Source organism: Pseudophryne corroboree, chromosome 12, assembly GCF_028390025.1.
Source record: "Pseudophryne corroboree isolate aPseCor3 chromosome 12, aPseCor3.hap2, whole genome shotgun sequence".
NCBI lineage: Eukaryota > Metazoa > Chordata > Amphibia > Anura > Myobatrachidae > Pseudophryne > Pseudophryne corroboree.
Genome location: NC_086455.1, coordinates 172,047,986 through 172,075,863, shown reverse-complemented (window position 1 = coordinate 172,075,863; position 27,878 = coordinate 172,047,986). Strand labels below are relative to the sequence as shown.

General features: G+C 50.2%; 1 protein-coding gene across 1 annotated transcript in view; it reads right to left on the bottom strand.

Moving 5' to 3' along the window:
• Positions 1–27,878, bottom strand: part of TECPR2 (tectonin beta-propeller repeat containing 2) — a 69,512-nt gene that overhangs the window by 17,842 nt on the left and 23,792 nt on the right. The window contains 9 exon segments of the mRNA XM_063946603.1: positions 11,998–12,231; positions 13,190–13,279; positions 14,196–14,436; positions 15,438–15,579; positions 23,799–23,827; positions 23,829–23,933; positions 23,935–23,982; positions 25,598–25,773; positions 25,909–25,969. Coding sequence (XP_063802673.1) covers positions 11,998–12,231; positions 13,190–13,279; positions 14,196–14,436; positions 15,438–15,579; positions 23,799–23,827; positions 23,829–23,933; positions 23,935–23,982; positions 25,598–25,773; positions 25,909–25,969 — 1,126 coding nt within the window.

Genomic DNA, 27,878 nt, shown 5'->3' with positions numbered 1-27,878 from the left:
CAGTGTTACCGGCAGCTTGCGTCCAGTTCCAGTCACTTGTATTCTCAGCAAGGAGATGCACCAGGGAGGGCAAAATGTTCCCGAATGGCCTAATTAATCCTAGCAAAAACTCTAACAAAGGCAGGAGGATAGGAGGCACTAGATCATACATCAGGGATGGGAACCTGTGGCCCTCCAGCTGTTGTTGAACTACACATCCCAGCATGCCCTGCAACAGTTTTAGCATGGCCAAATAGCAAAACTGTAGCAAGGCATGCTGGTATGTGTAGTTCAGCAACAGCTGGGGGGGCCAAAGGATCCCCACCCCTGTCATACATGGACTACGTACAGTACACATAGTAACGTTATGCCTGTAATGCAGTGTGTGAGAACGCACCCTAGACCTAACTTCACCCCCCCCCCCCCCCCACGCACCCTAAGTCCCCCGGGGGTCGCCTACACCTAACACCCCTCCCCATCCTCGGCGTAGTATTTACCTGGCCCGCTGTCTCGATTATCAGGATCCACACCTGGTGATGTTAGATAAGTACAGTAGGCAATGGGGTTGATTCAATTCAGCGACAGCTGAATAGCGCCGGGAATTAGCTCCCGTCGCTATTCAATTTAGCTCAAGTTAAGTCGGCGAAGGTCCGTTCTCGCCGACTTAGGTTGAATTGTCGGGAGAACGGTCGTTCTCCGACTTAACTCCCCGCCGCGATGCTGATTCCTGACAGGATCAGCCTCGCGCCGGCAGCGCAGCACCACTTTTGTCGGATTTCTTCTCTCATCCCCCGGGGGTGAGAGAAGAATTCCCGACAATTGAGGGTCACTTGGCGCTGTATTGAATAGCGCCGGGAGCTAATTCCCGGCGCTATTCAACTGTCGCTGAATTGAATCGACCCCAATATATACTCTGTGTATGTGTCTCGGCTAAGATGTGCATAGTTCGCCCATGCATGGCAGCTACGTGGCCTGAAATTAAAGTCTGGCTGTCCCTGGCCGTGCTACAGCCCAACATGAGCCATGTGTCTACATTTCCCGTAAAGCGGAGGCAAAGTTTGACAGCACCAGGTATGGAAACGTTTGTATTTCTTCTGCATTAATACCCGCAGTGCAAATACACCTGTTGTTAAAGCCTAAACCTCTAAGCCAGTAGCTGTTGTCGATCTCACGGTTTCTATCCTGTTCCTTATAACAAAGCTGCACAGGTGTACAGAAGCTTACGCACGGCACACCTGACTACAGGCACAGCAGCAGGTGACTGATCAGCTGGTTACCTACCGAGTCTGCATCCCAAACAAAGCGCTCACTAGCTACAGACCGCACACAGCAGCCAGGAGCATTGTACACAATGGGGAGACAGTGCCTCAGGCTCCAGCCTGCGCAGACCAGCGTGCAATGTACACTGCCGCAGGCTAGATCACCCGGACTACATTTAGTGCATGGATCCGATGTCCGTTGCTATCTGTAGACAATGACTAGTCACAGATTAAACGGATCTAGGTTTTTATTCCCCGTCATCTGCGCAGGCGCCACATACACAGAGGTAGCATACAGGGAACGTGGAACATTTACACCTGCACAAACTATTCTATGCTGGCACTGGGGATGCAAAATGGCCAATCTGATTAAGGGACGAGACGGGGAGCGACCTAGGCCAAATGTAAAACTAGAACCATGTGTATAGAAAGCAAGAGCCTTCCGTATCTGTACCTGTATGCACCTGTCCGTATGCATGCATTACTCACACAACACAGGGGGTCGGCGTCACACGGGGGGGGGTGGGGGGGGGGGTGTAGGAGCAGCGTTAGACCGGCGTCACACAGGGGGGTGTAGAAGCAGAGTTAGGCCGGCGTCACACAGGGGGGTGTAGAAGCAGAGTTAGGCCGGCGTCACACAGGGGGGTGTAGAAGCAGAGTTAGGCCGGCGTCACACAGGGGGGGGGGGGGGGGGGGGGAAGCAGCATTAGGCCGGCGTCACACAGGGGGGGGGGGGGTGTAGAAGCAGCGTTAGGCCGGCGTCACACAGGGGGGGGGGGGGGGGGAGAATCAGCGTTAGGACGAAGTCACGCAGGGGGGTGTAGAAGCAGAGTTAGGCCGGCATCACACGGGGGTGTGTGTAGAAGCAGCATTAGGCCGCCATCACACGGGGGTTTGTGTAGAAGCAGCATTAGGCCGGCGTCACACAGGGGGGGGGGGGGTGTAGAAGCAGCGTTAGGCCGGCGTCACACAGGGGGGGGGGGAGGGGGGGGGTGTAGGGTTAGGCCGGCATCACACAGGGGGGTGTAGAAGCAGCGTTAGGCCGGCGTCACACAGGGGGGTGTAGAAGCAGAGTTTGGCCGGCGTCACACAGAGGGGGGGTGTAGAAGCAGCGTTAGGCAGGCGTCAAACACGGGGGGGGTGTAGAAGCAGCGTTAGGCCGGCGTCACACAGGGGGGTGTAGAAGCAGCGTTAGGCCGGCGTCACACAGGGGGGTGTAGAAGCAGAGTTAGGACGGCGTCACACAGGGGGGTGTAGAAGCAGCGTTAGGCCGGCGTCACACAGGGGGGTGTAGAAGCAGCGTTAGGCCGGCGTCACACAGGGGGGTGTAGAAGCAGCGTTAGGCCGGCGTCACACAAGGGGGTGTAGAAGCAGAGTTAGGACGGCGTCACACAGGGGGGTGTAGAAGCAGCGTTAGGCCGGCGTCACACAGGGGGGTTTAGAAGCAGCGTTAGGCCGGCGTCACACAGGGGGGTGTAGAAGCAGCGTTAGGCCGGCGTCACACAGGGGGGTGTAGAAGCAGCGTTAGGCCGGCGTCACACAGGGGGGTGTAGAAGCAGCGTTAGGCCGGCGTCACACAGGGGAGTGTAGAAGCAGCGTTAGGCCGGCGTCACACAGGGGAGTGTAGAAGCAGCGTTAGGCCGGCGTCACACAGAGGGGTGTAGAAGCAGCGTTAGGCAGGCGTCACACAGGGGGGTGTAGAAGCAGCGTTAGGCCGGCGTCACACAGGGGGGTGTAGAAGCAGCGTTAGGCCGGCGTCACACAGGAAGGTGTAGAAGCAGCGTTAGGCCGGCGTCACACAGGGGGGTGTAGAAGCAGCGTTAGGCCGGCGTCACACAGGGGGGTGTAGAAGCAGCGTTAGGCCGGCGTCACACAGGGGGGTGTAGAAGCAGCGTTAGGCCGGCGTCACACAGGGGGGTGTAGAAGCAGCGTTAGGCCGGCGTCACACAGGGGGGTGTAGAAGCAGCGTTAGGCCGGCGTCACACAGGGGGGTGTAGAAGCAGCGTTAGGCCGGTGTCACACAGGGGGGGGTTTAGAAGCAGAGTTAGGCCGGCGTCACACAGGGGGGTGTAGAAGCAGCGTTAGGCCGGCGTCACACAGGGGGGTGTAGAAGCAGAGTTAGGACGGCGTCACACAGGGGGGTGTAGAAGCAGCGTTAGGCCGGCGTCACACAGGGGGGTGTAGAAGCAGCGTTAGGCCGGTGTCACACAGGGGGGTGTAGAAGCAGCGTTAGGCCGGCGTCACACAGGGGGGTGTAGAAGCAGCGTTAGGCCGGTGTCACACAGGGGGGGTGTAGAAGCAGAGTTAGGCCGGTGTCACACAGGGGGGTGTAGAAGCAGCGTTAGGCCGGAGTCACACAGACACCATCCTGTGACATCTAGTGTTTTACAGCTTGTGCCTCAGAGAGGTAGAGATGCCTCATCTCACACTGGTGAGCAATAGATGCCTTGAGCCACCAGAAAGCAGATCCAGTAGACTTTAGTGACCTGAATGCAGCTTGTCACTGACACAAGATGCAGTTTCCATAACACAGGTGTGACACCAGCTAGAGTATGATGATGATGAAATGAGGAACAGCCGCAGCTGCGGGCAGGGCAGGAAGGGGCCGCGGCTGCACAAAGATGATAAACCGTACAGAGCAATATCTCAGCCCCCGGGTGGTATCTGCGTACCCATCTTAACGACTCACCATCTCACAGGCAGCCGGTAGAGGATGGGTGTTATGTGGCAGGAACGGGGGTTGGATGGTTAATAGCCCGGCAGCTGCGTTTTGTACCAGTTGTAAATGCATGTATGACTTTTGGCAGATCTTCAGAGGGAATTAAGTGCTTGATTCTGGCTATGTTCCCCAGATAAACAGACAACCAGGTGGAGGCCCCACCCTCAGCAGAGTCCTGGTGCTGCGATGTAGCAGGAAGCATACACCTATGTCGCAGCATTTCTCAGGAACTAGTGCTTGTAGTAGCTAACCTAGCAATAGACAGTTCTGAGCACCGTTCCTGTGGACATCACTTTGTGCTCTGTACGTAGATCCGCAAAGCTGAAATCTATCCAAAAAAGGAAGAGAACCCATTTCTGTAGACCTACGATGGTCCAAAGTCTCAATCATAATATATTGATTAATAGGAAACCTGGAGACCACTTTTGACTGCAGTCTAACAACGTCACCAAACCCTGCAATGAAAGTATCTGGTCTTCCTGAAGAAACATCCACTGAAGCACAGTGCTTAACTAGAGGGCCGAGAAAACCATACGCTGTGTTGGAGTAAATGTGGACCTCTTGTAATTGACAATGCACCAATGTGTCCAGCACATAGGACTTGAGCAAAGACAGAGACCAGGCATTGGTGAAAAGGTCATGCAAGAAGGGAATGACAGCCCCCATCTGGACCTTACAAGAGCCTCCATCATGGCCATCAATAAGTGTGGACACTTGTGGAGCTGTCACCAGGCCAAATGAAAGCGCCCTGAACTGGCACTGAATCACAAACTGGAGAGGGCTCTGTGGTGCCTCCTATATGGGAATGAGCAAATACAGCTTCTTCATGTTCACAGACATCATGAACTCTCCCTTCACCATAACGGGTTTGACAGACCTAGCACTTCTTTACTTTGTCCACCACGAGCTGGGTGTTCAAGGACTCTTAACCCTATATTTTTATCACTCCTGCGATGCCCTGGGGTTGTCTGGCTGGGTGGCTCTGGGGTGTCCTGCCCCCCGGACCTGAACCCCTATAGTTAGTGTTAGGGACTTACCAAATGAGAGGCTACCTTGATGCGGTGGGTAAGCTCATAGCCCTGGCCAGGAATATGCTAAGTGCCTCTGGTTACTACAGGTTGAGCTAGTGTGAGATAGTGCACCTGCTACCTTTTCCCTCTGTACACTTTACTAAGTCTCAAGCAGAGTAGCACCTCACTACCTAATTAAGGTGTGCAAATTAGGGCCCTTTTCCCTCAGAAAGGAACACAAAGACCTCTTTGGTTTCTGCAACAGAAAATGTCTGGAGTTAAACCACAACCTGTGTTGTCTGTCCTGAATTGCAATAACAGCCCTGGAGGAGCGTAAAGACCTCCCATAAAACAGGTTATCTGCTTGGTCGCTGGGTAGAAACATCTGGGACAGGAGATCTCTGAAACATTGCTAGCTCACAATGCCCCTCCTAAGGGGTCTGTAGTGAACAAAACCATTGATCAAGGCAGAGAAGCAGACAGGCTGCCAAAACAGGTGATCGTGGCTAGGACAGTTACCATCATGTCAATGGCTGGTTATGTTTCTTGGCAGCCGGATCATTGGCCATCCAAGCGTGCCTTCCTCTCTTCTGACACCTGCAAGGGACAGATAAATGCCCATGAAAGGTTTGACCCCTCATGCCATCTGAGGAACAGGAAGACCAAAACTTGGTAGGCCTAGGTTTAGGGACATTACCAGCAGGGATCTTGTCAAGCTCAGAACAAGAGAAAGGAAGGGATTCCAGCGTCTTCCTAGACTTTGTGTCGGCATCCCTGAATGTCAGCAGCAGGGTACTGTGTGCCAAAACTGCAGAGATGAAATCATGTCCACTTAAGCTACTGTGTTTATGATCTATTATAACACAAGCCATTGGAAAGGTCAACCATCCATTTGTCCACTGCCGTAGTCACAGATGTGGAACCATGCTCAGCCTCAGGGGACTCCAGCCACAACAAAATGGGATTAAGGATGCCCTCCACACATTCCTTAAGTTAGATACATCACTAGGGATTGGAATGATGGTGGACTTGGACAACCTCCAAATGGAAGTATCCACACACAGAGGAGTTTCCCACAGAGCTGTAGGAATAACTGTCCACACCTTGCCCACACATGGGTTATCAGATCTTCCAGGTTCAGAGAGGGAGGAAACAAATCAAGGCCCATTGCTATTCAATTCAACCGCGAAGAACCGTATGTCTCTGGAATTTCAGAGCCCGATGTACTGCTCGAACCATGACATTCGCACCCTGCTGGCCCACACAGAGTCCTCTGTTGTATGGTAATATAGGAGACTGCTGTCCCCCCTTCCCCTAACCCACTATACCCAATGTTTTCCCAGTGTCCCCCAATTGGAGGATTAAGAAAATATAGTCTGTACTACAGAATACTTCTTTGGATCTCAGAACAGGTCTCAGAAAATCAGAAGTTTGTAACTGAAAGCTACCATATTTATCTGAAAATCCCTCACACCCATTTACTGGCTTGTATCAATAATTAAGCAACGTATATTACAGCAGACTGTGTTCCACCTTCTGTTCCTGCCCACATCTAACAAACGAAACACCAATATATTACTTTCAGTTTTGTTTCACTGGAAACAGATATGGTAACCACACCATGCATGGACTGACATCTTTCCTTCACGAGGGGAATTACAAAGCAGCCCATTTCTTCTGGGCAAAGGTTCATATTATGTTCCTCTCAGTCACTTCTGTCATACAGTCGTGGTGCAAGACCTGTAGGGTGCTCCAAACTTATTTTATTTCATGTCATTATTAATCTTCTTGGCTTTATACCTCCCAAATGTCCTGATTTTCGCAGGACTGTCCCACCCGCAGGTAGCACTGTCCTGCGGTGGGAGGGGTGATGGCATGCAAGCAGCTTACAGAGCGCTGGCCACGCCCCCATAGTGACGGAAAATGGACGGGTGCGGCTCCGACGAGCAGAAGGGTCCCTCCTGGTAGTTGAAAAAAGTTGGGAACAGAGCCGTAACTACAGTAGGGTTTTTGGTGCCCTGTGCCAGAAAGAGAATTGGATCCCCCCCCCCCCCCCCTCCATATTTCCAATAGGGACATAAGGTGCATGCCTTGTGGGGAGGGGGCATGACAACATTGATCCCAGAGTAAGCCCATGCGGTGTAACTGAATAACAAAGAAATCTCAAGTTGAGTTGATGAATGTTGTATAGGTATTAGCGACAGAAGGGGTCAGGGGAGGAGACAGGGGGGTCAGGAGATGCCGGGCTTCAAAAAGGGGGGCAGCTGCAAGTGAAAGTAATTAAACAGATAAATGACAAGTGCCACCAACAGCGCCCTCTACCCTGCAGCGCTATGTGCAGTGTCCCCTCCGCACACACCTAGTTACGGCCCTGGTTGGGAGGTATGTATAAAGGGGCCGCTATACCCTCTTCCACAGTTTATTACCCCTCATATCCCAAGCGTCGCCTAAAGCAATATTACTCCTGTGCAATAAGCTCATGCAACCGCCATTGGAATGGCTCAGGGGCAGGGAGCAAGCACGGAGGTTGCAGGTGGCGTGACGCGACAACTGGGGGCGGCGGGTGAACACACATCAGACCAGGCAAAGGAAAGGCTGTTTGGTTACACAGGTGACGACGCAGAGCTGACAGCACAATGGGTGTAACACAGAACAAAATGCCTGCATGCAAAAACATAAGGTATGTCTGTAGAGGTGCGGGACTGCGCACAGCTGGGATGTATACCTCTCCGCGTCATCAGAAGCGCAATATCCACTCCCGACAGTGGCGTAACAGCTGATTCTCAGGAGCTGCTATTCAGTGAACGGACTGACGCCCATTCTCTCCCCGGTTTTGCCGCTACGTGCAGGTGTATATACAGGTTGAGTATCCCTTATCCAAAATTCAAAATACCACATTTTTGGTTCCCCTACTGACAAATTTATATATATATTATGTGTATATATCGATATATTACTGTACTGGCATTCTATATGCAGAGATACGCCATGCGTCAGTCCCACGCTGCGCAGAGATCCAGCACCAAACTAGCTCAGCCTGCCTCATGCGTTCCCTGTACAAAGACAGGCTTTACGTTACAGTGTATGTAACATGTACGCCATCTGCCGCATCATGTACAGTATATTGCCCAAATAATTCAATGTTTTGTACAAGTTACATTTCCCTTTTCAGTTCAATGTAACGAAAGAGGGGAAAAAAGGAGAATAATTTTGTAGGTGACAGCGGAGAAACAGCAGCCACATAAAGTAACAAATAAACGAAACATACGGCCGCTTCCCCGGGTAACCTCACTCTGACACCGTCGTCCTGTTGTGTCCTGTATAGGGTGTCACTGACCGTCACATGAGTTCCCAGCTGTTGCAATGCGTCGGACAAGTCACCCCCTCCTCCCAGCCGGGCAGCATCAAATATCACTTGCATAGCTCGGCGGCTGCCCTGTGCCGACACATTCTGTACCCACTGCACACAGAATTACTGAGAAAAAAAGATTAACGGCTCTATGTACTAAGCCATGGAGAGAGATAAAGTCCCAGCCAATCAGCTCCTAGCTGCCATGTTACAGGCTGGGTTTGAAGGAAAAAAAATGACAGATAAGAGCTGATTGGTTGGTACTTTATCTCCATCCACTTTTAGCTCTCTCCAAGGCTTAGTACATAGGGCCTAACTCACAAAGGCTTGCAATTGCAAAGCTGATTGCAGCAGCTTTACAGTTGCAATCTTTAGCAATTCAAATGCAGGAGGAGGTGCATAACGCCTCCTGCCTCCATAGCACTTTCTCCCTGTACACCACCTCCTGCCTCCATAGCACTTCCTCCCTGTACACCACCCCCTGCCTCCATAGCACCTCCTCCCTGTATACCACCTCCTGCCTCCATAGCACCTCCTGCCTCCGTAGCACATTCTCCCTGCATTTGCAAAGTGATCGCATCTGAGATGACCATCACAACCATTGGTCGCGATGGTCATCTGCGATTGCAGGCTGAGTGAGCCTAAGCTTTCTCTCAGCCTTGCCGTCACATAGAGGCTTGTGCGGTCAACGAAGCTGCGACGCAGTCATTGGCCACGCCGCTCCCAGAAAACGGGGGCAACACGCCCCCCATATTCCCGAATGTCAGCCGACCCCCGGCCTTCCCAGCAAACGCCTCTGCCTAATAATCAGGCACCGGCGTTCGCATTCCTGCGCAGATATTGCACGACCCATTCTGCACACGCACAGGACCCGACCATCGGGGGAAAATGCAGTGAGGATCGCATCGGTAATCCTTACTGAATCCCCCCCTAGACCACTTCATTTGTTAAGCCAGAGACCCCGCTGTGGATTCTGAGCGGCAGCTCTCACTAGTGATCCGTGCCAGTGACAGTGGGATGTGTCACTCTAGAGGCGCACTAAGTATAGCAGACCTGATACTGATAGCGTAACCTTACACAAATGTCATTCTACAGATATAGCCGTTTGACGGCAATGAGAGAATATTAGGTTCACAGGGAACAACCAAAAAATGCAGCTGCTCAGCACACAGGCGGCGACGCCGGACGGAGCGCGTCAGCACAAACTGCAGCAAAACAACAACTTTACTAGTGCAAGTCTATAGAGGAGCAGCATCAGAGCGTACGCAGAGGGAATACATGTTACCGGGTGCATACTAATATACACAGATCACACGGACGGGACTCACACCCACCACAACTACACAGTCCCCCACTCACGGCGCACACCCGGACCTGTGCGAGCTATATAGCAGAGGATTTGCTGCACAAGTGTTTCTATATGTCAAAGCCCTGGACTACAGAGAAGACGTCACTATTCTCTCTCCAGTACCCAAATACATGTATATATAGTACCTGTGCTCATAACGGACTATAGCAACCAATATCATTACACCAGCCAGGAAACATTCCCTTACACACTACTCCGGGGAACGTTACACCAGCCAAGAAACATTCCCTTACACACTACTCCGGGGAACGTTACACCAGCCAGGAAACATTCCCTTATACACTACTCCGGGGAACGTTACACCAGCCAGGAAACATTCCCTTACACACTACTCCGGGGAATGTTACACCAGCCAGGAAACACTCCCTTACACACTACACCGGGGAACGTTACACCAGCCAGGAAACACTCCCTTACACACTACTCCGGGGAACGTTACACCAGCCAGGAAACATTCCATTATACACTACTCCGGGGAACGTTACACCAGCCAGGAAACATTCCCTTATACACTACTCCGGGGAATGTTACACCAGCCAGGAAACACTCCCTTACACACTACACCGGGGAACGTTACACCAGCCAGGAAACATTCCCTTACACACTACTCCGGGGAACGTTACACCAGCCAGGAAACACTCCCTTACACACTACTCCGGGGAACGTTACACCAGCCAGGAAACACTCCCTTACACACTACTCCGGGGAACGTTACACCAGCCAGGAAACATTCCCTTACACACTACTCCGGGGAACGTTACACCAGCCAGGAAACATTCCCTTACACACTACACCGGGGAACGTTACACCAGCCAGGAAACACTCCCTTATACACTACTCCGGGGAACGTTACACCAGCCAGGAAACATTCCCTTACACACTACTCCGGGGAACGTTACACCAGCCAGGAAACATTCCCTTACACACTACTCCGGGGAACGTTACACCAGCCAGGAAACACTCCCTTACACACTACTCCGGGGAACGTTACACCAGCCAGGAAACATTCCCTTACACACTACTCCGGGGAACGTTACACCAGCCAGGAAACATTCCATTATACACTACTCCGGGGAACGTTACACCAGCCAGGAAACATTCCCTTATACACTACTCCGGGGAATGTTACACCAGCCAGGAAACACTCCCTTACACACTACACCGGGGAACGTTACACCAGCCAGGAAACACTCCCTTACACACTACTCCGGGGAACGTTACACCAGCCAGGAAACATTCCCTTACACACTACTCCGGGGAACGTTACACCAGCCAGGAAACATTCCATTATACACTACTCCGGGGAACGTTACACCAGCCAGGAAACATTCCCTTATACACTACTCCGGGGAATGTTACACCAGCCAGGAAACACTCCCTTACACACTACACCGGGGAACGTTACACCAGCCAGGAAACACTCCCTTACACACTACTCCGGGGAACGTTACACCAGCCAGGAAACATTCCCTTACACACTACTCCGGGGAACGTTACACCAGCCAGGAAACATTCCCTTACACACTACTCCGGGGAACGTTACACCAGCCAGGAAACATTCCCTTACACACTACTCCGGGGAACGTTACACCAGCCAGGAAACATTCCCTTACACACTACTCCGGGGAACGTTACACCAGCCAGGAAACATTCCCTTATACACTACTCCGGGGAACGTTACACCAGCCAGGAAACATTCCCTTACACACTACTCCGGGGAACATTACACCAGCCAGGAAACATTCCCTTACACACTACTCCGGGGAATGTGGCTTCTCAGAATCCTATTCTCCTGGGGAGTCTGTTACTCTCCTCATTGTCCTCAGACAACGAACACTCTCAGCTCTCGGTTCAGTATGCCCGAATACACACAGTGGGCATCATCATGGTGGTACAGTGGTCAGTGCGTGGGTCATGGGTTACATTCAAATCAGGGCTGTACCAGTGTGGAGTTTGTATATTCTCCCTGCATTTGCCCTGGTTTCCATCAACACCAAACTGTGATAATAATTGGTGATACAAACAATAATACTTATAGTAACCTTATAACAAGACGCCATCAGCAGCGCTAGGGACGGTAATACTGGTACAGGTGCAAGACGCCATCAGCAGCGCTAGGGACGGTGGCGGTAATACAGATATGAGTACAAGACGCAATCAGCAGCGCTAGGGACGGTAATACTGGTACAGGTGCAAGACGCCATCAGCAGCGCTAGGGCCGATGACGGTAGTACAGATACGGGTACAAGATGGGATGGTGACCTGTGGTGGACATGGGCACAGTAGAGGACTGATCCATTGCTGCGGCTTACCCAGCTGAGAGAGGTCCAGCTTCGTCCAATGCATCCCGGTGGGGCATGATCTGGAGAGAGTGCGGATGAGCACACCGCTCTGGTTATCTAGAGCCCACACGGCATCCCTGCAGGCGGACATGTGGATCATCTCGGTGTCAGGGGGAAGCTGGACTGTGGAGGGTCTATGCGGGGAGGTCAGGTCACTCAGGCAGAAGAGATCTTTCCTGCTTTGTGATATCCACAGGACGTTTCCTACAAGCACAAGAGTGACATCGATGTTGCTGGGAGGTCTCTTACATTCCGTTACACTGGAATAAATCCCCACAATACACGCCTCACCTCACCCCTAATCATAGCTCAGAGCGGAGAGAACATGGCGGAACGCGCCACATCACGTATTTACTGGCAAAGCTTAGAGAGATGCTACACAAAATACTGACCTACTTTATGCGGTCATGTGTGTAATGAATACACAGTTTTTCCTACTTCATTGTGGACACAACTAACACGTGAGGATTTACCTTTATATAACAAAGCAGCAATAGTAATCCCAGTGTAAAGGAGTAAACTCAAAAAGACTTAACCCACAGCTCTTAGCCAATGACTGAATTGAGATCTAGGACAAAAAGCTGAAACAGCAAAGCACAACAGACCAGTTCTTCCTTTCCAGTTTGTTGGCACATAACTGGACAAGCCTCTGTGCATGGCTTCCCCAACATAAACTGAGCAATTCTGCTAACTAGGAGACTGCAAGCCTGTGACTAGGACCTAGGTGTCTATCACTTTATATAGGCTTTACCGCCTGCTTATTATATATATATATGATTATACACAGCCCATCATACATTCTATATATTATATGGAGCGTCTAGTGCAGATTAATGGAGCAATCTCAGTATAATCCATCTTTCCCCACCTCGCACAGAATAAAAAGATCCCCCCACATTGTGCTTTTCAGAACAGTCCCTGTTAAATCAGTCTGCAACAATCTAGGCAGGAAACTTGATTCAAGGCCACCTTTTCTATCAGCAATGCTTATTTATGTCCCAAGGTAACTGAAGTGACTTCATACAGTGCGGTCCGCACTGACCACAGCAGCCACAGCTCACGGAGCAAGCCCAGGAATCCTGCCAAGCTTAGTGTTTACAGTGGAAGTGTCCGGTTCCAAAATCCCCAGACAAGGAGACTTACACAAGATGCAGGTACACACCTTCTCCACTAGGGGCAGCAGAAGCAAAGACATTGATCCACTTGGTGGTGGAAGCTGTGCCTCTCGGTACAATATGATGCCAGTAAGTACCTGCAAGATATAAAACAGGGCTACGTAAGCAGTGCTGAATAATCAATAAGAACATTAACAACAATTATTGCTAAATCCTCTGGGTGAACCCTGCTGTGACAATGCAGAAATAACATCCAAATACAGACCCATAAAAGCTTCAGACAAAGAAGTACACACATTTTACCAGTTGCAGAATCAATTTAGCAGTATATTGGAGAGAAGACACTGGGGGGTCATTCCAAGTTGATAGCTTGCTAGATATTTTTTGCAGCGCAGCGATCAGATGGTTGCCGCCTATGGGGGAGTGTATTTTAGCTTTGCAAGTGTGCGAATGCTTTTGCAGCTGACGGCACAAAAAAAGTTTTTTGCATTTTCTGAGTAGCCCAGAACTTACTCAGCCGCTGCGATCACTTCAGTCTTTTTGGTCCCGGAATTGACGTCAGACACTCGCCCTGCAAATGCTTGGACACGCCTGCGTTTTTCCAAAGACTCCCGGAAAACGGTCAGTTGACACCCATAAACGCCTTCTTCCTGTCAATCTCCTTGCGATCGCCCAGCACCGATCCGCTTTGTACGCGTACGACGCACCTGCGCATTGTGGTGCATACGCAGGCGCAGTTTTGCAGAGTTTTGACCTGATCGCAGCGCTGCAAAAAATAGCGTGCGATCAGGTCGGAATGACCCCCACTAAGCTTTCATACAATTTTAGGTTGGGAGTAGCACCCCCTAGAGTCTAAAGTGTACCAATACAACCAGTGACTCTCTAAATTAGGGGTTGTCTCTCAAAAAACCAAATAATCTAGCTACAATGTCGGTGCAGTTTCTCTCTTATTTGTCCTTGTGACACCTCTAAAGTCACCTGAATGATTACCGGTGAGTGAACACACGGGCGAGACACAGAGTGTTACAACCATACACTAAACCAGGCACTCACCAATCAGGTTCCCCTTGGCCACGTGAAACTCGTTCTTGCCGGAGGTGATCCACACCCCGCTGCTGTTGACGCCCAGTAGGCTGGGCTGACACTGGGACTGCTGCGACCAGAAGGTCATGCGGAGCTTGTCAGCCACTCTTTCTACGGGAACCTGGGCAACCGTGGCCACCGTCTGCGTGGCCTGGATGAGAGTCTGGAATAAGGTGTAATGGTCGAAGACCACATAATCCGTGATGCTGACCTGTAAAACACCACAAGTATTAGTAAATGGTACAAAGGAAATGCGGCTCCGACACAGCCAGGGTTGTGCACGGTCTATTATACTGTTACAGCTCTATTATAGGATGGAGGGGAGGGGGAGGGCGCACTGGTAGACAATAGGTTAGGGTGAGGGCAGAGGAGTAGGCAATAAACAATTATCTCTAGGTGGACAGGAGCACATCCCTTCGCCCTTCCACATACACTGGCAATTCATTTTTCTATTTTGTGCTTTTGGAGAAGGCTTAGGATGCTCCCTGCCACAGCCCACAAGTGTGCGCTACCCCAATTTCTACGTCTGCACCAAAGACCCTGCCCGGCCCGGTCTACTTCTGGTAATGTTGGTGGGGCTAGGGGACATTACAGACCGGGAAAACGCCCCCTCAGGGTTCACTCCACCTTGCCGGTGAATGCCTCCCGGGCAGGGTGCCTCAGTTTTGCAGAGGTGCAGAGCAGCAACCTGACCCTCTGCATACTTTTACAAAAACGCACACATCCGCTTTTAGTTCTGTGCTTTCATTTCCCAGTGTCCCCCCATATAACAGATTTCTCTGAGTCCAGAGATCTCTCACCACCCTGGTTACACAGAACAACATGTGTCTATATGACCCTGCGAAGCACCAGCCTATCACATCGCAGACCATATCACATAGCACTCTGATTAATGGCGCACGCGCGCACACACACACACACACACACACACACACACACACACACGTACTTATGCAGCTATTAAGCAAATTGATTTCAGGTTTCTAACTTCTCCGGTTGTTTTTCAGCCATGTCTCTATATCATCAGGAGTTGTTTCCTTTGGTCCTGTACACAGAACAAAGCTTCTATCTAGATACAGTCCTGCCTCATGTACAGGGCACAGCAATCACTCTGCCTGCAGGACGTAGTCGCCCCTTAATCATCAGACAGTCCCCAGCATACACTCCGGCCACTAGGGGGCGTTCTCTGTACTATAAAGACAAGGTGCCTACTTGCCACCAATGCTCATCTTCTCCTTGTGGCCTCTTTGACGTGACTCCGGTCCTGAACCACAGGTTGCCATTGGTGTCCAGAGTCCACACCGTCTCTTGGTCGCCCAGCGTCACGCAGACTGGTTCCAGAGCTTGTCTTTCACTGCAACAATACAACAGGCATGGAAAAGGGACTATACTAAGTCTAGTAACGGGGAGGGGGCGGGTGCAGGGTGTCCGGACTATAGGTCCACAGATAATGGTCAAAAGGTCAACATTGCTTATGGTCGACACGACAATGGTCAACACACCTTTTTAAGTTTTTTTTTGTGGTGGTTTTTCTACCTTTTTCATACTTTACCATCCACATGGACTACGACTGGGAATAGTAACCTGCCTGCTTAATTGGGTTTACCTGTGCTCTGATGGCAAAAAAGACACCCCAAAAAGAAAGACGTGTCAATCTTTTTTTGGTCAACTATTTTCTGTGTTGACCTATTCATGGGTCTACCCAATGACCCTGTCGAATTTTTGACCATGTCAACATTTTTCATGTCGACCATATGGGGTCAACCTGTTGACTGATGATCTAATTAGGGTTGACCTGATGATCCACACCAGAGTACAGCTAGAACCTCAGAATCAGGGGGAGAACTCTACAGCAGACACTTATGGGGAGATGTACTAAAGCCATGGAGAGTGGAAATACATAGAGATATAAAAAGTACCAACCAATCGGCTCCTAACAGGTTGGTAACGCGTTGCCGGCGACCGGAATCCCAGAGGTCAGCATCCTGACACCAAGATCCCGGCAGGGGGGGATGGGGGGGGGGGGGGGGGGGAGTCGAGCACAACAAAGTCCCTTGGGGGCTCGCCAGAGGTTCTACTTCCACTCTATGGGTGTCGTGGACAGCCACGAGTGGGAAGAGTCCCTGTTAGGCGGTATGCAGACTCAGGATTCCGTGCGGGTGGAATGTAGGGGTCGGTAGCGGTCACATATCTACATCCCCTCCTATCATGTTACCGGCGGTGTTCATAAAAATAAGATTTTACTTACCGATAAATCTATTTCTCATAGTCCGTAGTGGATGCTGGGGACTCCGTCAGGACCATGGGGAATAGCGGCTCCGCAGGAGACAGGGCACAAAAGCAAGCTTTTAGGATCACATGGTGTGTACTGGCTCCTCCCCCTATGACCCTCCTCCAAGCCTCAGTTAGGTACTGTGCCCGGACGAGCGTACACAATAAGGAAGGATCTTGAATCCCGGGTAAGACTCATACCAGCCACACCAATCACACCGTACAACTTGTGATTTGAACCCAGTTAACAGTATGATAACAATGAAGTAGCCTCTAAAAAAGATGGCTCACAACAATAATAACCCGATTTTTTGTAACAATAACTATGTACAAGTAATGCAGACAATCCGCACTTGGGATGGGCGCCCAGCATCCACTACGGACTATGAGAAATAGATTTATCGGTAAGTAAAATCTTATTTTCTCTAACGTCCTAGTGGATGCTGGGGACTCCGTCAGGACCATGGGGATTATACCAAAGCTCCCAAACGGGCGGGAGAGTGCGGATGACTCTGCAGCACCGAATGAGAGAACTCCAGGTCCTCCTCAGCCAGGGTATCAAATTTGTAGAATTTTGCAAACGTGTTTGCCCCTGACCAAGTAGCTGCTCGGCAAAGTTGTAAAGCCGAGACCCCTCGGGCAGCCGCCCAAGATGAGCCCACCTTCCTTGTGGAATGGGTATTTACAGATTTTGGCTGTGGCAGGCCTGCCACAGAATGTGCAAGCTGAATTGTACTACAAATCCAACGAGCAATAGTCTGCTTAGAAGCAGGAGCACCCAGCTTTTTGGGTGCCTACAATATAAACAGCAAGTCAGACTTTCTGACTCCAGCCGTCCTGGAATTATATATATATATATATATATATATATATATATATATATATATATATATATATATATATATATATATATATATATATATATATATATATTTTCAGGGCCCTGACAACGTCTAGCAACTTGGAGTCCTCCAAGTCCCTAGTAGCCGCAGGCACCACAATAGGTTGTTTCAGGTGAAACGCTGACACCACCTTAGGAAGAAACTGGGGACGAGTCCGCAGTTCTGCCCTGTCCGAATGGAAAATCAAATATGGGCTTTTGTAAGACAAAGCCGCCAATTTTGACAATCGCCTGGCCGAGGCCAGGGCCAACAGCATGGTCACTTTCCATGTGAGATATTTCAAATCCACAGATTTGAGTGGTTCAAACCAATATGATTTGAGGAATCCCAACACTACGTTGAGATCCCACGGTGCCACTGGAGGCACACAAGGGCTGTATATGCAATACTCCCTTGACAAACGTCTGGACTTCAGGAACTGAAGCCAATTCTTTCTGGAAGAAAATCTATAGGGCCGAAACTTGAACCTTAATGGACCCCAATTTTGAGGCTCATAGACACTCCTGTTTGCAGGAAGTGCAGAAATCGACCTAGTTGAAATTTTTTCGTGGGGCCTTCCTGGCCTCACCCACGCAACATATTTTAACACATGTGGTGATAACGTTGTGCGGTCACCTCCTTCCTGGCTTTGACCAGGGTAGGTATGACCTCTTCCGGAATGCCTTTTCCCTTAGGATCCGGCGTTCAAACCGCCATGCCGTCAAACGCAGCCGCGGTAAGTCTTGGAACAGACAAGGTCCCTGCTGGAGCAGGTCCTTTCTTAAAGGCCGATGCCACGGTTCCTCTTGGAACAGACATGGTACTTGCTGAAAGCAAATCCCTTCTTAGCTCCCGAGGCCATTAGTCCTCTGTGAGCATCTCTTGAAGTTCCGGTTACCAAGTCCCTCTTGGCCAATCCGGAGCCACGAGTATAGTTCTTACTCCTCTATGTCTTATAATTCTCAATACCTTGGTTATGAGAAGCAGAGGAGGGAACACATACACCGACTGTTACACCCACGGTGTTACCAGGACGTCCACAGCTATCGCCTGAAGGTCTCGTGACCTGGCGCAATACCTGTCCCATTTTTTGTTCGGGCGGGACGCCATCATGTCCACCTTTGGTCTTTCCCAACGGTTCACAATCATGCGGAAAACTTCCCGATGAAGTTCCCACTCTCCCGGGTGGAGGTCGTGCCTGCTGAGGAAGTCTGCTTCCCAGTCGTCCACTCCCGGAATGAACACTGCTGACAGTGCTATCACATGATTCTCCGCCTAGCGAAAAATCCTTGCAGTTTTGCCACTGCCCTCCTGCTTCTTGTGCCGCCCTTTCTGTTTACGTGGGCGACTGCCGTGATGTTATCCCACTGGATCAATACCGGCTGACCTTGAAGCAGAGGTCTTGCTAAGCTTAGAGCATTATAAATTTGCTCTTAGCTCCAGTATATTTATGTGGAGAGAATTCTCCAGACTTGATCACACTCCTTGTGTGACTGCTCCCCAGCCTCTCAGGCTGGCCTCCGTGGTCACCAGCATCCAATCCTGAATGCCGAATCTGCGGCCCTCTAGAAGATGAGCACTCTGTAATCACCACAGGAGAGACACCCTTGTCCTTGGATATAGGGTTATCCGCTGATGCATCTGAAGATGCGATCCGGACCATTTGTCCAGCAGATCCCACTGAAGAGTTCTTGCGTGAAATCTGCCGAATGGAAGCGCTTCGTAATAAGCCACCATTTTTACCAGGACTCTTGTGCAATGATGCACTGACACTTTTCCTGGTTTTAGGAGGATCCCGATTAGCTCGGATAACTCCCTGGCTTTCTCCTCTGGGAGAAACACCTTTTCCTGGACTGTGTCCAGAATCATCCCTAGGACCAGCAGACGTGTCGTCGGAACAACTGCGGTTTTGGAATATTTAGAATCCACCCGTGCTGTCGTAGAACTACTTGAGATAGTGCTACTCCGACCTCCAACTGTTCTCTGGACCTTGTTCTTATCAGGAGGTCGTCCATTTTCTTTGAAGACGAATCCTCCTTTCGGTCATTACCTTGGTAAGGACCCGGGGTGCCTTGGACAATCCAACGGCATCGTCTTGAAACTGATAGTGACAGTTCTGTACCACGAACCTGAGGTACCCTTGGTGAGAAAAGGCAAATTTTGGGACATGGAGGTAAGCATCCCTGATGTCCCGGGACACCATATAGTCCCCTTGTTCTTTGCTATCACTGCTCTGAGTGACTCCATCTGGATTTGAACCCTTGCAAGTGTTCAAATTTTTCAGATTTAGAATAGGTCTCACCTAGCCTTCAGTACCACCATATAGTGTGGAGTAATACCCCTTTCCTTGTTGTCGGAGGGGTAATTTTATTATCACCTGCTGGGAATACAGCTTGTGAATTGTTTTCAATACTGCCTCCCTGTCGGAGGGAGACATTGGTACAGCAGACTACAGGAACCTGCGAGGGGGGAAACCTCTCGACATTCCAATCTGTACCCCTTGGATACTACTTGTAGGATCCAGGGGTCCTGTACGGTCCCAGCGTCATGCTGAGAACTTGGTAGAAGCGGTGGAGGGCTTCTGTTCCTGGGAATGGGCTGCCTGCTGCAGTCTTCTTCCCTTTCCTCTATCCCTGGGCAGATATGACTTTTATAGGGACGAAAGGACTGAGGCTGAAAAGACGGTGTCTTTTTCTGCAGAGATGTGACTTAGGGTAAAAAACGGTGGATTTTCCAGCAGTTGCCCTGGCCACCAGGTCCCATGGACCGACCCCAAATAACTCCTCCCCTTTATACGGCAATACATCTTTTTGCCGTTTGGAATCTGCATCACCTGACCACTGTCGTGTCCATAAACATCTTCTTGCAGATATGGACATCGCATTTACTCTTGATGCCAGAGTGCAAATATCCCTCTGCGCATCTCGCATATATAGAAATGCATCCTTTAAATGCTCTATAGTCAATAAAATACTGTCCCTGTCAAAGGTATCAATATTTTTAGTCAGGGAATCCGACCAAGCCACCTCAGCTCTGCACATCCAGGCTGAGGCGATCGCTGGTCGCAGTATAACACCAGCATGTGTGTGTATACTTTTTAGGATATTTTTCAGCCTCCTATCAGCTGGCTCCTTAAGTACGGCCCTATCCGTAGATGGTACCGCCACTTGTTCTGATAAGCGTGTGAGCGCCTTATCCACCCTGAGGGGTGTTTCCCACCGCGCCTTAACTTCTGGCGGGAAAGGGTATACCGCCAATAATTTTCTATCGGGGGAAACCCACGCATCATCACACACTTCATTTAATTTATCTGATTCAGGAAAAACTACAGGTAGTTTTTTCACCTCACACATAATACCCTTTTTTGTGGTACTTGGAGTATCAGAAATATGTAACACCTCCTTCATTGCCCTTAACGTGTGGCCCTAAAAGAAAATACGTTTGTTTCTTCACCGTCGACACTGAAATCAGTGTCCGTGTCTGGGTCTGTGTCGACCGACTGAGGTAAATGGGCATTTTACAGCCCCTGACGGTGTTTGAGACGCCTGGACAGATACTAATTTGTTCGCCGGCCCTCTCATGTCGTCAACCGGCTTGCAGCGTGTTGACATTGTCACGTAATTTCCATAAATAAGCCATCCATTCCGGTGTCGACTCCCTAGAGAGTGACATCACCATTACAGGCAATTTGCTCCGCCTCCTCACCAATATTTTCCTCATACATGTCGACACACACGTACCGACATACAGCACACACATAGGGAATGCTCTGATAGAGGACAGGACCCACTAGCCCTTTGGGGAGACAGAGGGAGAGTTTGCCAGCACACACCAAAACGCTATAATTATCCAGGGACAACCTTTATATAAGTGTTCCTTTTATAGCATTTTAATATATATACATATCGCCAAATCAGTGCCCCCCCTCTCTGTTTTAACCCTGTTTCTGTAGTGCAGTGCAGGGGAGATCATGGGAGCCTTCCCACCAGCCTTTCTGTGAGGGAAAATGGCGCTGTGTGCTGAGGAGAATAGGCCCCGCCCCCTTTTCGGCGGGCTTCTTCTCCGGAGTTTTAGATATCTGGCAGGGGTTAAATACATCCATATAGCCTCAAGGGCTATATGTGATGTATTTTTCGCCATACAGGTATTATACATTGCTGCCCAGGGCGCCCCCCCCCCAGCGCCCTGCACCCTCCGTGACCGCTGTGTGAAGTGTGCTGACAACAATGGCGCACAGCTGCAGTGCTGTGCGCTACCTGATGAAGACTGAGAGTCTTCTGCCGCCTGGTTCCGGACCTCTTCATCTTCAGCATCTGCAAGGGGGGTCGGCGGCGCGGCTCCGGGACGAACCCCAGGGCGAGCCCTGTGTTCCGACTCCCTCTGGAGCTATGTCCAGTAGCCTAAGAATCCAATCCATCCTGCACGCAGGTGAGTTGAAAATCTCTCCCCTAAGTCCCTCGATGCAGTGAGCCTGTTGCCAGCAGGACTCACTGAAAATAAAGAACCTAAAAACTTTTTCTAAGCAACTCTTTAAGAGAGCCACCTAGATTGCACCCTTCTCGGCCGGGCACAAAAACCTAACTGAGGCTTGGAGGAGGGTCATAGGGGGAGGAGCCAGTACACACCATGTGATCCTAAAAGCTTGCTTTTGTGCCCTGTCTCCTGCGGAGCCGCTATTCCCCATGGTCCTGACGGAGTCCCCAGCATCCACTAGGACGTTAGAGAAATGACAGTTAGGAGCTGATTGGCTGGTACTTTATCTCTCTCCAATGTCTGATGCAGTTATTCCAGTTGCTACATCAGATTACAGTTGATCAGTGGCCGCTATTTGCCCATAGAGTGTAAGCTTGTGAGCAGGGCCCTCCTACCTCTACGACTGTTTCTTATCAACCAGTTTTGTTCTGTCACTGTTGTTTCCAATTGTAAAGCGCAACGGAATATGCTGCGCTATATAAGACACTGCTAATAAATAAATCATATAAACACATTATATAATCACATGTATCTAGCCGTGCTATCTGATGTATTGGGGGTCTGTTTGTTTTTCTTTTATTTATAACACCTTAGAAATAAATAATAACCTCATCTGTAATTCAGTTTCAACACATATCCGCGTGTTACTGCATAGCTATGCCCATCTATATTCTGCTTCTACAGGATTTGTAATGAAAGCTAGATTTTAATTCACACAATTAAGCCTCCATCACTAGATCAGACAAGTAGGGATGCATTGAATTCAGCACTGCACACAGGAAGGGGACATAGTGGACAGAGCACTGCACACAGGTAGGTGATATAGTGGACAGAGCACTGCACACAGGTAAGTGATATAGTGGACAGAGCACTGCACACAGGTAGGTGATATAGTGGACAGAGCACTGCACACAGGTAAGGGATATAGTGGACAGAGCACTGCACACAGGTAAGTGATCTAGTGGACAGAGCACTGCACACAGGTAAGTGATATAGTGGACAGAGCACTGCACACAGGTAAGTGATATAGTGGACAGAGCACTGCACACAGGTAAGGGATATAGTGGACGGAGCACTGCACACAGGTAGGTGATATAGTGGACAGAGCACTGCACACAGGTAGGTGATATAGTGGACGGAGCACTGCACACAGGAAAGGGACATAGTGGACACAGCACTGCACACAGGTAAGTGATATAGTGGACAGAGCACTGCACATAGGTAAGTGATATAGTGGACAGAGCACTGCACACAGGTAAGTGATATAGTGGACAGAGCACTGCACACAGGTAAGTGATATAGTGGACAGAGCACTGCACACAGGTAAGTGATATAGTGGACAGAGCACTGCACACAGGTAAGTGATATAGTGGACAGAGCACTGCACACAGGTAAGTAATATAGCGGATGGAGCACTGCACACAGGTAGGTGATATAGTGGACAGAGCACCGCACACAGGTAGGTTATACAGTGGACGGAGCACTGCACACAGGTAAATGATATAGTGGAAAGAGCACTGAACACAGGTAAGTGATATAGTGGACAGAGCACTGCATACAGGTAGGCGAGCACTGCACACAGGTAAGGGATATAGTGGACGGAGCACTGCACACAGGTAAGGGATATAGTGGACGGAGCACTGCACACAGGTAAGGGATATAGTGGACGGAGCACTGCACACAGGTAAGGGATATAGTGGACTGAGCACTGCACACAGGTAAGGGATATAGTGGACTGAGCACTGCACACAGGTAAGTGATATAGTGGACTGAGCACTGCACACAGGTAAGTGATATAGTGGACTGAGCACTGCACACAGGTAAGTGATATAGTGGGACTGAGCACTGCACACAGGTAGGTGATATAGTGGACTGAGCACTGCACACAGGTAGGTGATCTAGTGGATGGAGCACTGCACACAGGTAGGTGACACAGAGGACGGATTACCTGATGAGGTCACACTGCCAGAGCTCCCCCCTCCGGAGAGAAGCTGCTCACTCCCTCTCTGTACAGGAGGCCGCGCTGCTCGGTAAGTGCCCACACAACATTATTCCTGGCTGTGATCTGGGATAGCGGGCACGGAAACGTCAACCTTTATGGATCTGGCACACGGGCGATCTACACTGAGGGCCTGGCAAAGGCATACAAGGCAGTCACTTTATATGTAGCATAAACCAGAAATAATCACATTAACTTCATATAACGCTCTCTCTATTCAACAGACTGCGCCTCATATCAGCCATTACTGTCCCAGCGTCAGGTGTAAGATGGCGGGACACACGGTCACACATTACACTGCGCCTCATATCAGCCATACTGTCCCCAGCGTCCGGTATAGATGGCGGACACACGGTCACACATTACACTGCGCCTCATATCAGCCATACTGTCCCAGCGTCAGGTGTAAGATGGCGGACACACGGTCACACATTACACTGCGCCTCATATCAGCCATACTGTCCCAGCGTCAGGTGTAAGATGGCGGGACACACGGTCACACATTACACTGCGCCTCATATCAGCCATACTGTCCCAGCGTCAGGTGTAAGATGGCGGACACACATTACACTGCACCTCATATCAGCCATACTGTCCCCAGCGTCAGGTGTAAGATGGCGGACACACGGTCACACATTGCATTGCGCCTCATATCAGCCATACTGTCCCAGCGTCAGGTTGTTAAGATGGCGGGACACCACGGTCACACATTGCACTGCGCCTCATATCAGCCATACTGTCCCAGCGTCAGGTGTAAGGTGGCGGACACACGGTCACACATTGCACTGCGCCTCATGTCAGCCATACTGTCCCAGCGTCAGGTGTAAGGTGGCGGACACACGGTCCACACATTACACTGCGCCTCATATCAGTCACACTGTCCCAGCGTCAGGTGTAAGATGGCGGCTGGCGGTTACACGGTCACACATTGCACTGCGCCTCATATCAGCCATACTGTCCCAGCGTCAGGTGTAAGATGGCGGCTGGCGGACACATGGTCACACATTGCAGCGCGCAGTGTCATCAGATTTCTGCATCTAAAGGGCACATCAGTAGAATAGGTGCAAAAAACTCGAGCGCGCAGTCTGCAATAAGCTTATTTTTCGGAAGATAGGTGCGATAACTTTAGCCGCGATTACAGATCACATTATCGCAGCTAATTGGATACCCCAATTGGTGCACCGGGGACTATCCAATTAGCCCCGATAAGCCGGCACAAGGCATGGCTTAACTGGAAATTTATTTCTCCTGCCTCAGACAGGCAAAACCAAAATCCCCAAAAGCCGCGCCATTTTCATGCGAAACAATGATTACCTGTACATGAAGACCACTTTGGGCAGAAAGAATATTGCGACTTATCACTTGCTCAGGGACGGTGAGAGAAATCTGCAATAAACCCTATAGAGACTTTTCGCCTAAAACTTTTCGCAGCTGATTACCGAGTTATCGCAAATGCGGCTAATCGGATACCCCCCTTTATCGGACGTGTACAGGAAGCATTAGGAAGATTAGTAACCTTCTACACACAGAGGACGTAACGCCCACACGTTTTACAATTCCATTAAAAAAATAGTTTTATTTATATAAATTGTTGATATCTCGAGAACAATGCGTGGCATAGTGATGGTAGCACACGGAAAATTACCGGAAAGCGCAATGTAATCCTTATAATAGCGCTGATAACTAGCACAGCCATTGCAATTATCTGATGTAAAGCAGTCCAGCTACATACCTGTCTGCAAGTACACACCTGTCTGCAAGTACAGATCTCCATTGGTTCTGATTATCCAGGCGGTGTCATCACTCAGCGCTACAAACAGAGCCTGAGGCAGGGCCTCGTACCAATGCCTTTTCCCTTTAATGGTTACTTTCCCACATGCGAAGGCCTTGTCAGACTTCTGTTCTATCTTCCACAGCAGGTTACCTGCAGACAGAAACACTTTATTATTAGATTATGTATAACCACTAGAGGATTTTTGGTATACACTATTAAAGCCATGTTTCTGAATCCATCTGGGGGGGCCGTCGGTATACTTTGGGGTGTAGAAGCCGCCATAACAGAAGCAGACGCAAAACTCAGTGTAAACTGGCATGACAGCTGGCTCCTTCCCATCTACATCCTAGAAGGCCATAGGAAGCCAGCTGAACATTAACAGGCCTATAGGAAAGCTAAGAGACTACTCAGCCAGAACCGCACTCGGCTAGAGCGAGCAGAACCGGAAGAAAAGGGAGGAAGCACAGTGTGTAACCCTCCCCGACCCCCACCCCGGAATGAGATTCATATTAATGGATTTAACGGTGAGGACCAAACATTCTCTTTCCTCCTTTAACCAATCATAGACCTTGGGAACTTTCCAAAGCTGCCCCTCAGGAAGGATATGCACAAACCTACCACACAAGCATTAACGCACCTGAACACCTGATGTGTGACCACAACGACCATCCCAAATATCCTCGGCTGACCCTGCATCTCCACAACCACCAGTTGTGGGCATGAGGAAGGTCAACAGGGAAACTCAAAGACTAATCAGATCGTAACTTGCGGAATCCGAACTGGAAGCCAGGGAGCTGAATTGTGGTGTCCATATCCATGAAGTGAGGCACCATCCACCCAACTGCCAACAGTCATGGAGGACAGATACCGGATGATAACACAACCTCCTCCTCCTGTAGAAGACCCCTCTTACAGTGGCTGTCAGAAATGGAGTCCCAGTGGTACACACTAGGCAATGATGAATCTCATGTGCCACTGACATTTCCACCGGTAACCGAAGCAGAAAGAGAACAGCAGAGCCTGGGAGATGCAGAAGACTCCCCTGTGGTGGATACATGGCATCCATGGAGAAGGTTGCAAGAACCTAGCCAGAAGCTTGGCCCACCACAAGGATGAAGAAAGGTGGATCATCAGGCGGAGCTGGCGACCTGCTCACTAGTCTCTCGGATGGACCGTGGAAAAAGCCCTAGAAAAGACCATCAGGATGCGCTCCCTAATTTACAGAAAGTGCGCCACCTCAGAATGCACAGCCCAGCTAGGCAGCTGATCCAGCTGGTTACCCGCCTTCAGTGCACACGTGAGTGGCAGGCTTACCAGGGTGTAACTTGCTTCCCAGATATCCGGGCATCGCACTTGGAATGCGGTTTCAACATAGCCCCAAAATGGTTTGTGAGTCTGCGTATTTGCAGTGCCCGAGCACTGGATGAGGGAGAGATCACACTGTGACTATGGGGCAATCCAAGTTGATCGCAGCAGGATTTTTGATAGCAATTGGGCAAAACCATGTGCACTGCAGGGGGGGGGGGGGGGGGGGCAGATATAACATGTGCAGAGAGTGTTAGATTTGGGTGGGTTATTTTGTTTCTGTGCAGGGTAAATACTGGCTGCTTTATTTTTACACTGCAAATTAGATTGCAGATTGAACACACCCCACCCAAATCTAACTCTCTCTGCACATGTTATATCTGCCCCACCTGCAGTGCACATGGTTTTGCCCAATTGCTAACAAAAATCCTGCTGCAATCAACATGTAATTACCCCCTATATACACACACCCCAAGGTACAGCAGCGCCCCCGCACAGGATGAGGGAGATCACACTGTAACTATATACACCCCAAGGTACAGCAGCGCCCCCGCACTGGATGAGGGAGATCACACTGTGGTATATACACACCCCAAGGTACAGCAGTGCCCCCTGCACTGGATGAGGGAGATCACACTGTGACTATATACACACCCCAAGGTACAGCAGTGCCCCCACACTGGATGAGGGAGATCACACTGTGACTATATACACACCCCAGGTACAGCAGTGCCCCCGCACTGGATGAGGGAGAGATCACACTGACTATATACACACCCCAAGGTACAGCAGTGCCCCCACACTGGATGAGGGAGATCACACTGTGACTATACACACCCCAAGGTACAGCAGTGCCCCCGCACTGGATGAGAGAGAGATCACACTGACAATATACACACCCCAAGGTACAGCAGTGCCCCCACACTGGATGAGGGAGATCACACTGTGAC